This window comes from Lissotriton helveticus, chromosome 9, assembly GCF_964261635.1.
Source record: "Lissotriton helveticus chromosome 9, aLisHel1.1, whole genome shotgun sequence".
Classification (NCBI taxonomy): domain Eukaryota; kingdom Metazoa; phylum Chordata; class Amphibia; order Caudata; family Salamandridae; genus Lissotriton; species Lissotriton helveticus.
Window position 1 is genome coordinate 974460843 of NC_136070.1, and position 15757 is coordinate 974476599.

The following is a 15757-nucleotide window of genomic DNA, read 5'->3' on the forward strand; positions in this document are numbered from 1 at the left end:
ATACATATAGGTTATGAGTAGTGAGCATATTTTGTACATTCTGCATTGCACCCCACCAACATACACACACCATGCAATGTATACCTGCACACACCACGAAGACCAACCTTCGGGTCCATCAAAATTGGGTGCCGGTCCGTAGCGGTCAAAGTGCAGTAGATAAGGGTGGACCTGGGCAAAGGAGTAGAGGTGGAAATCGCAGACCGTACCCAGAAAAAAGGTAGTTTTACCCCTTTTCGTCCCATTCTGCTGACTCGAAGTAGGAGGGATTCCCAGTAGAATTCCTTCTGAACCAGCTCACATCTAAATCTGGAGGGCGGGAATCCTGGAAGGACTCCCGCCATCACCTCCTGCAGCCAGTCCTGCCGTAGGGCTGAAGTCCTGGTGGAGTCGGGGGGACCGCAGTGGTCTTTTCTCCCATTGCCAGCCAGCATCTGAATCGGGCGGGTGGACCGCCAGGATGGCGGATGGGAAGACAGCTAAAAGAGCACATGTAGGACCAGTCCAACAAATATGTAAAACAGGCCCTCAATCTCCTCGTAAAAAACATAAGAGTAACCTTGTGTAATGTAACTGGTGCTCAAGTAAAGCGCTCCAATAACTTTGTGTCAAGTTTAAGCTCTATAAAGTTGCAAAGAATATAAATGAAAAGTAATCAGCATGCTAAAGGCTGCCATCGAATCGCGCATATTCCCCTTTACTAGCAGCATTCAGCATACTGTCACTAAGTAAATCAAATGCACTTCTTGTCAGTTTTTTTATAGAGACAATGCTTTTGCGTGCCATCTCTGACTTTTACCAGACAAAATCATTTATATATATTTGTTTGCAATTTTACAGATCACTAACTTGGGCCAAGGGAATTAGGGCACTTTCCATGAGCACCAGTTTACATTACACAAGGTCGGATTATACTTTTTAGGCACACAGAGATTGAGTGATTTACCCAGAATCACAGAATGTTACGGCAATGTTGGGACTCAAGTCTGGATCCAGGTCCAAAGTCGGTAGCTCTGGCCATTAGTCCACATCTCCCTTTTTTACTCGGTAACAGTGTAAAGTACACATTTAAATATACTAACCAAGTTAACTGTCTACTTATTTTAACGTGGTCACTTTCAGTAATTAACTCAAGTATTGCTTTAAGTGTGAATACATTCGCATGATTTACAGTACGTGAAAATTATGCTAATAGCTACGAAAAAAATTATAAAAAATATGTTAACTCCTTGAAGGAATGAGATTACCATCGGTAAAAATGCCATCTGCTATTACCTCTGTCAGGAATCTCATGGAATGCTTATACGTCACCCTGGAATACGGCAACACTGGTGGGGTGGAAATGTTGAGGCTGAACTCTGCTGCACGCAAGGCTTCTTTTACTCGGTAGTGGACATAGAGAAGACCCTCCTCAGATGCCATCAACTTCTCCGGCATATAGATGCTAGGATAGATGGCCTTGGACTCTTCCCAAAGCCACTTAAGTTGGTCATTCTTGTGCATAGTCTCTGGTTGGCATTGACCGTCATATTTGCTCGCCTCTTTCTTATAAGCATAGTTGAAGCATTCGGGAAACCCATAGAAACCCCATAGACCCATTGGTCTCAGCTGTTGCCCAGTCCTTAATGTCTGCAATATGAGAGAATGTGCTGCTTTCTCAAACTCCAGCTTGGCCAGGTGTCCTATCTTCTCACTGGGCACATCAGGGAACTTCCTTGAGACCCATTCCTTGGATGCCCGCTGATAAATTTTCTTAGAACCCCAGTTTTGGTTCCACAAGGGACGCCATTCCTCCCAGTCAACCACTGCCAACCCTTTGAAGTCTACTTCCAGGAAGTGGCGAGTGTCTGTGGAGATTTTTGCAAGGTGCCGCTTCAAGTTTGTATTCTGAGGTAGCCCACCATTGATCCATCGGCCATTTGGGGCAATGTAGGGGTAGAAACCAAGCTTGTTCTTGTAGAAGATAGTCATATTCTGCCCCTGAAACCGGTGATCTCGGTTTTCCACAATGTCAAAGACTCCAAGAGGGAGATTTACGCCATACTGTTTCTCACACCCAGCAGTCGGCATGTTCCACACAACGATAAAAGGCTTATGATGAGCAACAGGACTGGACGACGACTTCCCCCAGACAACACTTTTCAAGAGCTGGACAGAGCAGAGCCAAAAAATGACCCAGGGAAGGTAAGCTAAATTCATGGTGGGTCAATAAAATGTGACTCTAATCCAGGAAGCTTCTCAGCCCTAGCATCACGTCCTCTTTCAATCGGCAACCTAGAAGAAAAGAGAGGCACAGGTAAGAACATACAGAGTCATACAGTGTATGAAATAAGCATTTTTTGTGTTTCTAGAGTGAGGCTTAAGGAATGAAGGTCATATCACACTGTCATACTCTCTTATACTCTACCAAAAAGTTCTTTCATTGCCTGCCATTCTGCTACTGTGCACATTTGTGAATGCCAGGTCCACTCTTATTGTTTTGTGATTCGGTCTTTTTTGTAAATTGACATTTGCTTGAGAACTTACTGCTGCTCTCTGATGTGACTATTTCCAAGTGTTGGGTTACAAGTACATCTCTGCAGAAGACAGATGTCGATGCACTTGCCATGCGGTCTCCTAGTGTGGTAGACCCCATCTTTATGAGGCGGAGGTAGGTTGCAATGTGCAGGTACCTTTTTCATGCTAGTTGGGGTGCAGCTCCATGTAGCTAGTGACCTGGCTAACACCTACTCGGTTATTTCTGCCCCGGTAGTTATCATTCTTCTCATACGACTCTGGCCTCAAGAAGTCACTCTTCACAACTGATAGTTTCCCCAAGTAAATCTATGTTTATGGCTGAAAATGGCCGAACTCACGCCTGTTAGGTATCCACAAATAGATACTCCTCTGGCATAAATGTTTTTTCTACTGTTTAATTGTAAACTATTAATGTCTACAAATATGTAGCAGGAAACTCTATCTAATGGGTTGGAAGTCATCGCGGGTATGTAGTGCGCTTACAAATGACTGATTGAAGTGCCCACAAACATTTGATGCTGACATTCACAAGAGCCTCTCCAACCTATCCTCACCTTGGAAATGGTCGGGACAAATATTCCAGCCAAGGGTTGTGGTAGCTCCTCTTTCAGGTTGAGAAATGGAACAGCCAACCTCAAACTTCGTGGGGGTCTAAGGGAAGGGGTTTTTCCACAGGGACTTGGGGTAAAAAGGGAAAGACATTGGGCTGGATTTCCCCAAGGTGGAGTTCTGTCCTACAAAGAACTCCGCACTGGAGAAATACCAAACGTCACGTGACATTCCCATGACTGCAACTGGAGTGTTCGACTGGGAAAGTTTGTGAATTATCACGGCTAACACTTACACCCTTGCATAGGAGTAAATCTACTGGTGTAAAGGTACGACTTTACTTTGTGAATGGCCCTCAGAGTCTTCCCAAAAAGAATAATTTTTTTCCAGCTTTTTAGTGCATTGGTCAGCTAAGGATACAGGTCAATACAACAAACAACATGCTGTCCTGCATCACAAAAGAAGTGGTTTCTTAAACCATGGCATTGCCACAGATTCTAAGTGCTAGAAATTCAATTCAATTCAATTCAGTTAATTTATATAGCGCGCTACATACCCAGAGGGTCTCAAGGCGCTTGGAGAAGGGTGGGGAATTACTTGTCGAATATCCAGGTTTTAGGTTGCTTTCTGAATGTTAGGTGGTTCTGAGTGAGGCGAAGGTGAATGGGAAGTGAGTTCCAGGTTTTTGCCGCCAGGTAGGAGAAGGATCTTCCTCCCATGGTGGTTTTGTTGATGCGAGGTACAGCAGCAAGGGCTTGGTGGGAGGAGCGTAGCTGGCGGGAGGGGGTGTAGAAGGAAAGTCGTGTGTTGAGGCATTCGGGTCCAAGTTCGTAAAGTGCTTTGTGTGCGTGGGTTAGAAGGCGGAATGTTATCCTCTTATTGACGGGGAGCCAGTGGAGGTTTTTCAGGTGACCAGAAATGTGGTCTTTACGCGGGATGTCTAGTATGAGTCTGGCTGATGCGTTCTGGATGCGTTGGAGTTTTTTCTGAAGTTTTGCGGTGGTACCGGCATATAGGGTGTTTCCGTAGTCCGGGCGGCTTGTCACCAGTGCGTGGGTGACCGTTTTTCTAGTTTCGGTGGGGATCCAGCGAAATGTTTTTTTGAGCATGCGAAGAATGTTGAAGCAGGATGATGAAACGGTGTTGATTTGTCTGGTCATCGAGAGTGAGGAGTCCAGAATGACGCCCAGGTTCCGTGCGTGGTCTGTCGGGATGGGTGCTTTTCCAAGGGACTCTGGCCACCACGAGTCGTCCCAGGCGGAGGGGGAGGTGCCTAAGATAAGGACTTCTGTTTTGTCGGAATTCAGTTTCAGACGGCTCTGCTTCATCCACTCGGCTACTTCTCTCATTCCTTTATGTAGGTTGGTTTTGGCGGTGTTAGGGTCTTTGGTGAGTGAGAGGATCAGTTGAGTGTCATCAGCGTAGGAGATGATGTTGAGGTTATGTTGGCGGGCGATGGCCGCGAGGGGGCTCATTTATACGTTGAAGAGGGTAGGACTGAGTGAGGATCCCTGTGGCACGCCGCAAATGACTTCAGTGGCCTCAGATTTGAATGGTGGGAGGCGGACTCTCTGGGTTCTTCCGGAAAGGAACGAGGTGATCCATTCCAGTGCTTTTCCTTGGATTCCGATGTTTCTGAGGCGTTGTAGCAGGGTGCTATGACAGATTGTGTCGAAGGCTGCGGAGAGGTCGAGGAGGATGAGGGCGACTGTGTCTCCATTGTCCAGAAGAGTTCGTATGTCGTCTGTTGCTGCGATGAGTGCGGTCTCAGTGCTGTGTTTGGCTCGGAAGCCGGACTGAGAGGAGTCGAGGGATTTGTTGGTTTCGAGGAAGGCGGCGAGCTGGTTGTTGACAGCTTTCTCGATGACCTTGGCCGGGAATGGAAGGAGCGAGATGGGGCGGTAGTTTTTGAGTTCGGTGGGGTCAGCTGTGTTTTTTTTTAGAAGGGCGCTGAGTTCGGCGTGTTTCCAGCTGTCCGGGAAGGTGGCGGAGTTGAGGGAGCAGTTGATGACATCTCGGAGGTGTGGTGCAATGATGGAGTCTGCTTTGTTGAAGATGTGGTGAGGGCATGGGTCTGTGGGGGATCCTGAGTGGATGGAGTTCATCAGGCGGATGGTGTCCTCAGTGGAGATTGTGTTCCAGTCATTAAGGATGCTCAGGGGGGGTGACGGTACTGCAGAAGGTTGGGTGGGTTGGTCTCCGGGTTGGTTGTTGAAGCTGTTGTGGATGTCTGCGATTTTGTCGTGGAAGAACGAAGCTAGGGAGTCACAAAGGGCTTGAGAGGGGGTGATGTCGTTGGAGTTGGCATTGGGGTTGGTAAACTCTTTGACGATGTTGAATAATTCTTTGCTGTTGTGGGCGTTGGTGTCAAGTCGGTCTTTGAAAGCGGCTTTCTTGGCAGTCCGGATCAGTTGGTGGTGTATGCGGATGGCGTTTTTGAAGGCGTCCTTGGTGCTGGTGTTTGGGTCTTTTTTCCAGGCCTTCTCAAGGGAGCGACAGAGTTTCTTGGATTTCTTAAGATCATCGTTGAACCAGGGGGCGTTTTTGCTGCCTATTTTGATTTGACGTTTTTTCAGGGGAGCTAGGTTGTCGGCGCTGTTGGTTAGCCATTGAGTGAGGTTAATGGCTGCTTGGTTGGGGTTCGAAGAATGGGCAGGGGGGTTTTGAAGAAGCGATGAGGAAATCTGGTCGAAGGTGATTTTGTTCCAGTTTCTTCGCAGAATAGGTTGAGGATGGTTGTGGGTTGTGGTCTTTTTGTAGATAAAGTGAACGCAACTGTGGTCCGTCCAATGGAGAGCTGTGGTGTGACTGAAGGAGATATGTTTGCTGGAGGTGAAGATAGGGTCGAGTGTGTGGCCTGCGTGGTGAGTGGGGGAGTTGACAAGTTGTTTGAGGCCGAGGTTGGCGAGATTGTCCAGAAGGGCGGTGGTGGTGCTGTCGTTGCTTTTTTCCAGGTGAAAATTGAGGTCTCCCAATAGAATGTAGTCCTCAGAAGGGAGGGCGTGTGGGGTGATAAAGTCAGTGATGTCTTCACTGAATTGTGCACGGGGTCCTGGTGGCCTGTAGAGGAGGGTGCCTCTGAGTGTGGTCTTGGGGTCGGTGTGGATCTGGAAGTGAAGGTGCTTGGCGCTAGCGAGGTTGACGTCTGAGCTGGTTGAGATGCGGATGGAGCTCTTATGGACGATGGCGATGCCTCCTCCTGTTTGCTTGGCGCGGTCTTTCCGGATGATCTTGTAGCCTTCCGGGATGGCAATGGTGATGTCTGGGGCTGAGGAGGCGTTCATCCATGTTTCTGTTAGGAAGGCGACGTCCGGAGAGATGGTGTCTAGTAGGTTCCAGAGGTCGATGGCGTGGCTGTGGACTGAGCGGGTGTTGAGCAGGATGCATTTAAGGTGGTTGGTGTCAGGTCTCCGTTTGGTGTTAGTGGATGGGGAGTTGGTCTTGGTGCCGTCATACTTGCAGGAGTTGCATGTGAAGGGTCCATGGGTGTGTCCAGGAGCGGCTTGGGCGCAGTTGGGGAGTCGGCCGGGGTTAAGGACTAAGAGGGTGGAGGCGGTGTAGGTAATGCGGGTGGGGTGGGTAGTACGGGGGCCAGGGGGTCTGGCGCTGGGCGCGGTCTCGGCGCGGACGGGCGTAGACGGGCTTACCTTTGGCGCACCTTCGGCGCGGCCGCAGCGCGTGGACGCTGCGCGTTGGGACATCTGACTTAAAAGGGTAGTGTAGGGGGGCGGAGCGTGGGAGGGTCAGGTGGGAGGCGGTCGCGGGGAGGCGGGCCAGGGGAAAGCACAACAACAAAATGGTGGGAGGGATTGAAAACGAAACTTAGCACAAAGCCCAAAATGAATAAATGCACCAAACAGTGAGAGCGCTATTCAGTCAACACTGCTGCAATTCCACAGTATAATTCCCAATGCAATGCTATTTAATGAAAGCGCTACCCAATCTCAATGCTGCACAAAGCGCTATGAATTTTACAGCAATAACACGCACGAGTTTTAGCAGCAGCAGAGCAGCAGAGCTACGATACCAATCACGAGTGCTCCAATGAAGTGAATTCAGCTGTGAGCGCTGTAGCAGTGATAGCGAGCTGGAGCCAGGGAGCGTGGGGGAGCGACCGTTCGGGACGAGGTCCAGGCTTAGGGGCCATGAGAACACAAATTCAGAATATAAAATGTTTCCGGAGTCCCTATGACTTGAGTGGAAACTGTGACTTCTGACATTTGGTGAAAAGAAAATGAGTAGGGCAAAAAGAAAGGGCAGGGTGTGTGCCAGTTTGTGTACCTCTCACCCAGAAAAGAACTCGAGTGTGAGAGACGACTGGATTCTGCTGCCTGTGCTCTTGCGCTTTTGTGTATGTGAATGAAGCTTGCAACGCTGCTGCATGTTGTATGCCATGTTAAGGAATAATTTATTGTTCAATTTGTGAGTGAAGCTTGAAATGCTGCTGCATGTTCTATGCCGGGTTATGGAATAATGGGGCACATGCATCAAGGTAAGCTTTTGCGATTCCTTAATTTGCGATTACTAATGAATCGCAATTATGGAATCGCAAGAGCCTATGCATGTAGGAATCACAAAAAATAGAGATTCCTACACATTCCTTAATTGTGACTCGCAAATTGCGACTCGCAATTAAGGAATGGGTTCCCATTCTTTCCTTTGGGTCTACAGACCCATAGGAATGAATCCGAATTGCATGCGCAATTACGAGTACCCAATAGGTACTCGCAAATTGTGCATGCAATTTCAAGGGTGCCAAAAGGACACCCTGATGCACCCCTGAAATTGTAATGTGAACACATGTTGTGCACACTAGTGTAACCAGGAACTTTGAAAAATGCACTTTAGTGCATTTTTCAAAGTTTTTTAAAATTACTGTCAAGTTTCATTTGACGGTAATTGGCGTCCCCTAATAGAAAAATCATTATTTTCAATGGCATCATGCATTGCATTTGAGGCATCGCAATTTGAGACTCCTTAAATACAATCGCAATTTATGTAATCGCAAATTTTGTGATTATTTAAATTGCAATTTTTGCATTTGGGATGATGCATCCCAAATGCAAAAATACCGGTCGCAAAGGGGCAGATTCTGAGAATCTGCCAGTTTGCGACCGACTTTCTTTTGATGCATGTGGCCCAATGTATTGTTCAATGTGTGAGTGAATCTTGCACTGCTATCCTGTGCTGGAGGCACTCTCATTACTTCGACTCCATCAATCTGATCCATGTTACTGGAACTGCATTTACTAGCACGCCTACTATTACTTCAACTCTACTGCTGAGACATACCATTGCAGTTTGAGCATGGCATCCAGACTTCGACTCTAGTCTTGGGGAAGTAGAACGTTTGGGCAAAATAAAAAGTAATAACAAACAAAGGAGATCTGAAATTGTAATGAAAAAATGCTAAATTAATACTTAAAAAGAAACTGAGCTGTCAGTGTGATAGACATGGGACACTTTAAAAAATGCATATATACTTTCTTTAATTTCCTTATGGTTACGCGTAGGCTTGTGTTATGGCCAGGCGCAGAATGACCATTAATGCTAGCTGGAAAAAAAGAGGGTTTTACATTTGGCCGATGTGGTGACATATATCCCTATTCTGTACCTTTTGAGCGTGTGAGGGAAGTTTAGTGCTATCACTTTCTGTGCTGTACCTTTTCAGGGTGTTTGTTGCCATGGTGGGAGTCGAATCCGATGCTGGTAACGAGCCTTCAAACACTGACCCATTTAAAGACTAAATAACAGAAATAGTGGGCTACACAATGTTTAAAGCTGCATTGTAAGGAAGTATAATATTAATCGGACTATCAACAACTACAGTAAGAAAATAATTATTGGAACTTAGTTAAAGAGTATTTAATGGGACATGACAAAAACTTGGGGATCACCTAGTCGAAATACGTTTTGCCAAATGGAAAAAGCACAAAAATAGGGTAACAGATGAATCAGTCAAAAAGAGTTCACTCTCACCCAACATGCCAATATTCACACAAAACTGGTAGGAAATTTTCTCTGAAACAATATGATCATCTAAAGTGCTATGTTTCACTAGAGCGAGTGACATTATGTACCCTGTGACCTTCCTCTCCTTTCTGCCTCTTCTCGACTCCTGTCATTCGTCATTTCTTTCCTCTCTTCTTTCCTTTGATTTATTTTACTATGTGGGATCTCTTAAAGATATTGCTTAGTATGGAATGTAGCGTTTTTACTATTATTATTATTATTAAAACTAAACCACCGCCATGCCATGCTGGTTCCACCATACCGTATTAGCTTCATTGTACTGAAATGTTGATTTGCTTCACCGAAGATGTAATTAGGGCTGACAATATAAATATGTTCAAATGTTAACCAGCTCAAAATCAGGCAAAAAGTAGTTGTTTTAATATTTGTTAATGCAATAATAGAAAAGTTATTAGAAAATTTTTCTAATTGATTGTGGCCGATGTGATCCAGAGTTATCACACTAGACTAGGAGGTCTGCTTGGAATTTGCTGTTAACACTAACGCTACGTATGACTGGCTGCCCGGTGGGATCTTTTCTTTGCCAGTTTTTCTTTCAGCCTTGAAGTAAGTTATTAGATCCAAATTGTACCTGGACTTTAATTTGTTCTATAATTGGATGGAAGTTACGTTCCCTACAACTGGAATTTTTCAGAAAGCTGAGCCTATTTGTTCTAGTTATTTTATGTTGGTCTTTTATCGCTATTATTCTCGCCTTAATACTAATGCATAACCAACTTCAATTGGTCTAGTAAGTGTAATTCCCTCACTCTTGAGACCAGATCATTTGCCCACACTAGTTCAGTTATTTCATCTTTCCAAGTTCTTTTTGATCAGTTACCGTACGGGGTACTCGCACTCGTATCATGCTAGGAATCCATTCTAATGAAATAATATCTTCAGATTTAATGTGACAACTTGGGAATGTCTGCAATTAATCTCATAATGGAGCATATATCATAGGTTTCTTCTGAAGCATAATTCAGAGTAAATATCTGTTTTTTCCCTAGAGATCTATAAATCCCCAATTCGAGAATCCCCCCACCTGATGTTATTGCAATGAGTCTAATGTTCTTCCACTGTCCAACTATTAACTGCACAGATGTTACCTAGTTTGACATCCTTAAGAGTATTACATTCCCTATCCAGAATCCTAGTTTTAGAAGCAACCTTTATATGATCAGACTGTGTCTTACTCGTCCATATTAGCTCTGGGGCCAAAGATATGTGGCTTACATTCCTAACCATAATTATTCTCTAATATGTGGAGCAGTCATCTGACTTGTCTTCACCCTATTAGTGATCGTAAACATTCCATACTGATCACCAAACATTAATTAAGTAACTGGTCTGGCCTCTTGTATGTGAAGTACATGTGAGGCTTGTTCAGCTGTTGTATATTCCAACCTTATTTTAGTTTGTGTAAAATGCTCGTTCTCTTGAGATCCTACTATTCAACTAAAAGGCACAGTCTATATTCAATGGGATTGTGAGCTCACGTAATTTGCAAATCATATTCTAAAAGTCTACTTTAATCTGTTACTCAATTTCTGATGCTAGTGCACCACACATTAATTGCTTCCCTGAAGCCAAGTGTGAAAAAACATTATGACCTTCTTTACTAACCACGGTTACAAAAGTACTTTTTAGGTTTCGCCTGCACAGCTCTTGCGCTGTGCTTGAGAAATCTATTATTTTTAATATAAACTTAAAAGGGACTTACAACCTCTCTTTCATGGCTTCTCATTGGTTTCTGTGTGTGCCACTTACTTTTCCTCAATTTCTATTGGCTGCAGCATATGATCCTGTATTTACCAATACTTGTTCCTCTTCGCCTCGCTTATCAGCTTCCCGCAGCTAAAATACTAACAACATCCACTTTGGTGGAACTATATGTTCATAAAGTTTTGCCTTTTACTACTGCAGCATATTTATATAACAATGTATCACCCAGAGAGATTAAGTGATTTACATGGAATCACAGGATGTTGCATGGCACCTCCGAGACTCGAATGGGATCCCCAGCTCTCGAGTCAGCAGCTCTGGCCACTGTGCCACATCCTCTTCACTCCCATGGGATCTGCCAAGGAACTCCTACATTCTACCGGACGATGATTGATGAAAACAGCTTTTTTTTTTATTACACAGGCAAAACCGATGCATTACCAATACTTGTTTCTTGTGCTTTCAGTAACTTCTTTAGCATTTTTTTTTATTTTAGAGAGAACCTTTTCAAATAGTGGTTCCCCAATTATAGTGTCCCCCTAGGTTCTCTTCTGTAACAAGCTAAGGTTTCAAAACTCCTAAGGAGCAGGAATCGGGGGAGGGGGTGGAATCGCAGGACCTCTATGACCTCTTCTTAGCATTCTGTTCAAATCTCTTTACCTTCCCCAATCTGTATTAAATACATCTACTTGTTTTCTTTTCTGTCATCCATATAAGGATGGTTTCTTTCCATTGTCTTCTGGTTCCCTTTTCCCGGTGATCTTCATTATCTAGCCTCTGTATGTACTAGGCTCTACCTCTCAAACTCGACTTGTACTTCCCAGATCACCCTACGTTCACTCCCAGCTCCAATCATTTTCTCAGATTTCTTATACACTCTAGAAAGCACACTCTCATGTCTTTACACTCTGCTCTGCTTCTAGTCTTCATTTATTCCGTTCCATCCTCAATGATCCTTTGCTATGTCTGATCCCAGTCTCTTCTACTTGTAATGAAATCATAGACATTCGTTTTTAGAATGTCTGGATTTGTGGAGAATTTTGTTGAAAGTGCTTTATGTATCTAATAAAATGAAATGATTGATCGAAATTCAGTTTGACACGGATGCACCTGATTTTTATATTATAGACGTTTTATAGTTAACCTTATAAACCCCTCGAAATTAACCGGAATGATTGTGTATTGGATTTACTGAAGTGATACCAGTAGGAAAAAAAAATAATCAAACTTCATTAGTAAATTTCATTTGAACATTCTATTATATTGGTATTGACCTAGAGATGTCTGTCCGCCTTGTGATTTTTTTTTTATTATTTAGTGCGTTGCTTTTCCAAATGTATAATTTATATGGTGCTCGGTAACCCCAGGCTAGGTCACAGGCGCCTCACCCTTTTATTGGACCTTCATGTGGTGTTCCTTAATAGGATATAGGTAGTAGTTTGGCCTAGTGGGGAAAAAGGTGGATACAATGCCTGAAGTATGGAGCAAAGTTGACCTGGTGCAGGGAAATAGAAGGATAAACATAGAAAGGCATGTGGTACTTACCATATTTGTGTATTGTTTGTTAGAAGAAGAGGTTGCCCTAGATTACATTAAGCAGGTTATTTCTCTACATAAGTCAGCATGCAGTTGTGTGTAACTAAAGAAGGATCCTTCCCATAATTGAAGGTCAATCCACCGGCGCTTTGTGCTTACGGGGCGGGGGAGGGAGGGAAAGAGAATTGTCAGATAGTATTTGGAAACATAAGAAACAGAGGTGGCAGTAGCTCAGTTATTTATTTATTTTATTTACAGAGTTTTATATAGCACGAACTTGACCTAGCCGTTGGGCCAACTCCTCTCCAACACATTTGTGGTGGTTCATTTGGATCGATTTAGGCCATGTACTGAGTTCATCAAGCAATTTTTGGGTATAGGCAAGTTTTTATTGCTTTTCTGACAGACTAGATGCCGACTGTCGCTATTTTCTTATGCAAGGTGTTTCATGTTTTGCAGGTTAATACAGAAAAGGGACTAACACTTATTTACATTCTTCTGAATACAAGAACAATTAACAAAAGTACCCTTTTTTTTGTTTTTTAAATTCTTTTTAATGAACAAAAACTCCGTGCAGAATACAGTAGAGAATAAGTTGATAAATATTATCCATGTATAAATATTTTCCATCAATTCAAAAGTGGGGCTTTTACGGCCCCTTGACATGTGGAAAATGCCCGTACTTCCCCCGGAGTGCCCTCCTATGCCCCCTCCCAGTAATTGTCCAGCCACTGGTTTAGCCATATCCTCTGTAAACTCGCCAGCCCCCCCCTCCCACTTTCTCCCACTTTGTGGGACAGCATCTGGCTTTGTATATCACTTGTTCTGACCCCTGACACTAGCCCAGGTCTGCTTCCCAGTCCACAACATCGGGAGAGGGGGGGGGGGGGGGGGGGGGGGGGGAGGGGGGGAGGGGGGGGGGGAGTTCGTGGCACCCCAAGCCCTCAAGATGTTCCTCTTGGCCACCCCGCAGCCAATGGCAACCAGCTCTCATTGCATCTAGAGCATGTTGTTTCTGCCGTAATCCCCAGAATAAGCCATATCGCTTCCAAAGGCTCCTCTACCCGCACGACCCGGGACATTATCTCGGTCATTTTAGCCCAGAAATTCTGCATGTGTAGGCATTCCCAGAGGATATGGAAAAAGGTTCCCTCAGCCCCACATCCTCTCCTACATTGCGGGGTTGCATCCCAGACAATTCTATGCAATAGCATCAGTGATTAGTAGGACCGGTATGGTATTTTCACTTGGATCAATCTGAAACAAGCCTGTACGTCAGTCTCCTGTGGGCATAGAAGAGCCTCTGCCCAATCCTCATGATCCAAGTTGCCCACATCTCAATCCCAGGCCCTTTTCAGTGGCTCAAGTGGGTCAGAAGCGTACTTTTTGCCTGGTGCTAAGCAGTTATTGACTAGTCTGACTGGATCCTGCTAATCAGGACCCCAGTCTATCTATGTTCAGTACTCGGGTACATCTCAGATTGGATATTGGGGTACCCGTATAAGTTCCTAGTGTTTAGTACTAAGGTACCCAGGGCAAAGGTACCCCAGAGGTACCCCATGGGCTGAAGCAAGCAAGCATTTTGCCACCCATGAGAGACCATTCAAAATGGAACTACAGGCCTGTCATTGCAGTCTGTGTAAGCTGGTGCTAGCACCACTTACTAAAGATATAGGTTTCCTATATCTAGGGGTCACTGACCTTGAAACCTATAAGTCACCCCTATAGCGGGCCTGTGCAATCCTGAAGCCAGGGTGCTTGGTTCTAACTGAGAGGGTGCCCCTGCATGAGCAGGACACCCCTACAGCCTACGGAGTCCATTCTCCCAGGTTGTCAGTGAAGCAGCCATATACCATATGGAGGGGCACTGTGTAATTACACAATGACCATCTCAAAACTGGCTGCAACGAATCATCATGTTTAGTAACAAACACATTGAAATCATACCTTCCTCTCCCCCGTAAACAGTGCGGGAGGTATAATTCCAAGCAATGGAAGAGCCCTCATTTAGGCTCTCCATGTCCCTGGTACCAGTCTTCCAGACCCGGACAGCCCAAAATGGTTGCTGCCGACCAGAGACACGATTCTGCCCTCCTGCTGGTGAGCCAAGCTCAAACAGGGGAAGGCATCCTGTCACAGGGAGGTGTGACCACCACCCAGACAGGATTTAGTGTATTGGGGCAGGGTGGGCGCGCTTGCGAGCGCCACTCAGTCTGCATGAGGGGCACATTAGGTGACCCCATGCATAGTCCAGTTCAAACCAGTCCTGGGAGCCGTTGGCTCCCTCTCTGGCGCAAAACTGGACATAGGACATGGGATTAACCTCCCCACTGTCCAGACACTCCCCTAGGAGGGTCCCCTGAATCATCCAACCCTTTCCCTAGGGTACTTAAGGACTTACCTGTCGGTGGGTCCATAGATTCTTCCTAGGGACAAGGTTCAGATCAGACACCACTTCTTCTACCGTCTGAGCACTCTGGACTTTGTTTGGGCACAACTTTGTTTCTCTTCCAGGTCTACTGCATTGTCTGTTTCTGTGCACCATACAGGAACCTTCCAAGGCCTGTGGGCATCAAAGACACCTGAAGGAATCTCCTTTGAAGGGAAGGAGTCACTTCCCTGCATTCGCAGACACCACAACTAAGTTGACTGAAACCTAGTATAATCTACCACTACTCTAGAAGTAAGTTGACTGGTCTGCTGATCCTGAGCTCCTCCGGACTCCAAAAGGTTCTGCAACACAGGTGGTGGTTTTCCAAAGCTCCCGAGACCTTTCCTGCCTGCTTACCAAGTTTGAGGCCAATATCCCTCGTGGGGGCTGTAATAACCAAACCCCTGTGCACCACATCAACTTGCAGTTGCAAAGGCTTGTTGGCTTCCTTCTACCAAGATCTTCGGGCTCCAAGTAGCCCCAACATCAAGCTTCTCCAGGGACCATAATCTTCGACTACACCGAATCGTGTGCACCATGGCCTGCATCTTTTGGTGAGCAGCTAGAGGCCCTCTGGCGACTCCAGTGCTTCCGGCCTGTGGGTCCTTTTGAGGGTCACATTGTTTCCTGTAGGCTCCCCCAATTGCTTGGTGCTTGCCCTGACCCCCCTGCTTGTGGTGAGTCAACTGCACCTTGCTGGTCCCAACGTTGCGCCTTCTTCAGCTCCTGCTTTGGTTGCACTTGCCAAGCCTTGTTGGTGCTCCCGCCGGACTCCGACCCCTCAGCACTCGAGATCCTTTGTGAGACAGCTCGTGCACAGCTCCTGGTCTTCCTCAGCATCGTATGGTACTCACAGCTGCAGAGTCAAGGTCATAGTCAACTCTCCTGCAACATCCAACATTGAAGGGCAATCGTCTTCCAAGTCTCCTCGTCACTCCTGAGTGACATTGGTACCTCTCAACTAGAATCCACCTTCGGATTCCACAG

At 45.6% G+C, this 15757-nt stretch overlaps 1 protein-coding gene across 2 annotated transcripts in view; it reads right to left on the reverse strand.

The window, feature by feature from the left end:
* Positions 1-15757, reverse strand: part of LOC144782100 (hyaluronidase-3-like) — an 84668-nt gene that overhangs the window by 16889 nt on the left and 52022 nt on the right. For both annotated transcript variants that reach the window (XM_078661263.1, XM_078661264.1), the window contains exon 2: positions 1276-2274. In XM_078661263.1, coding sequence (XP_078517389.1) covers positions 1276-2199 — 924 coding nt within the window. In that variant the 5' untranslated portion in view covers positions 2200-2274. The remainder of the gene's footprint in view (positions 1-1275; positions 2275-15757) is intronic.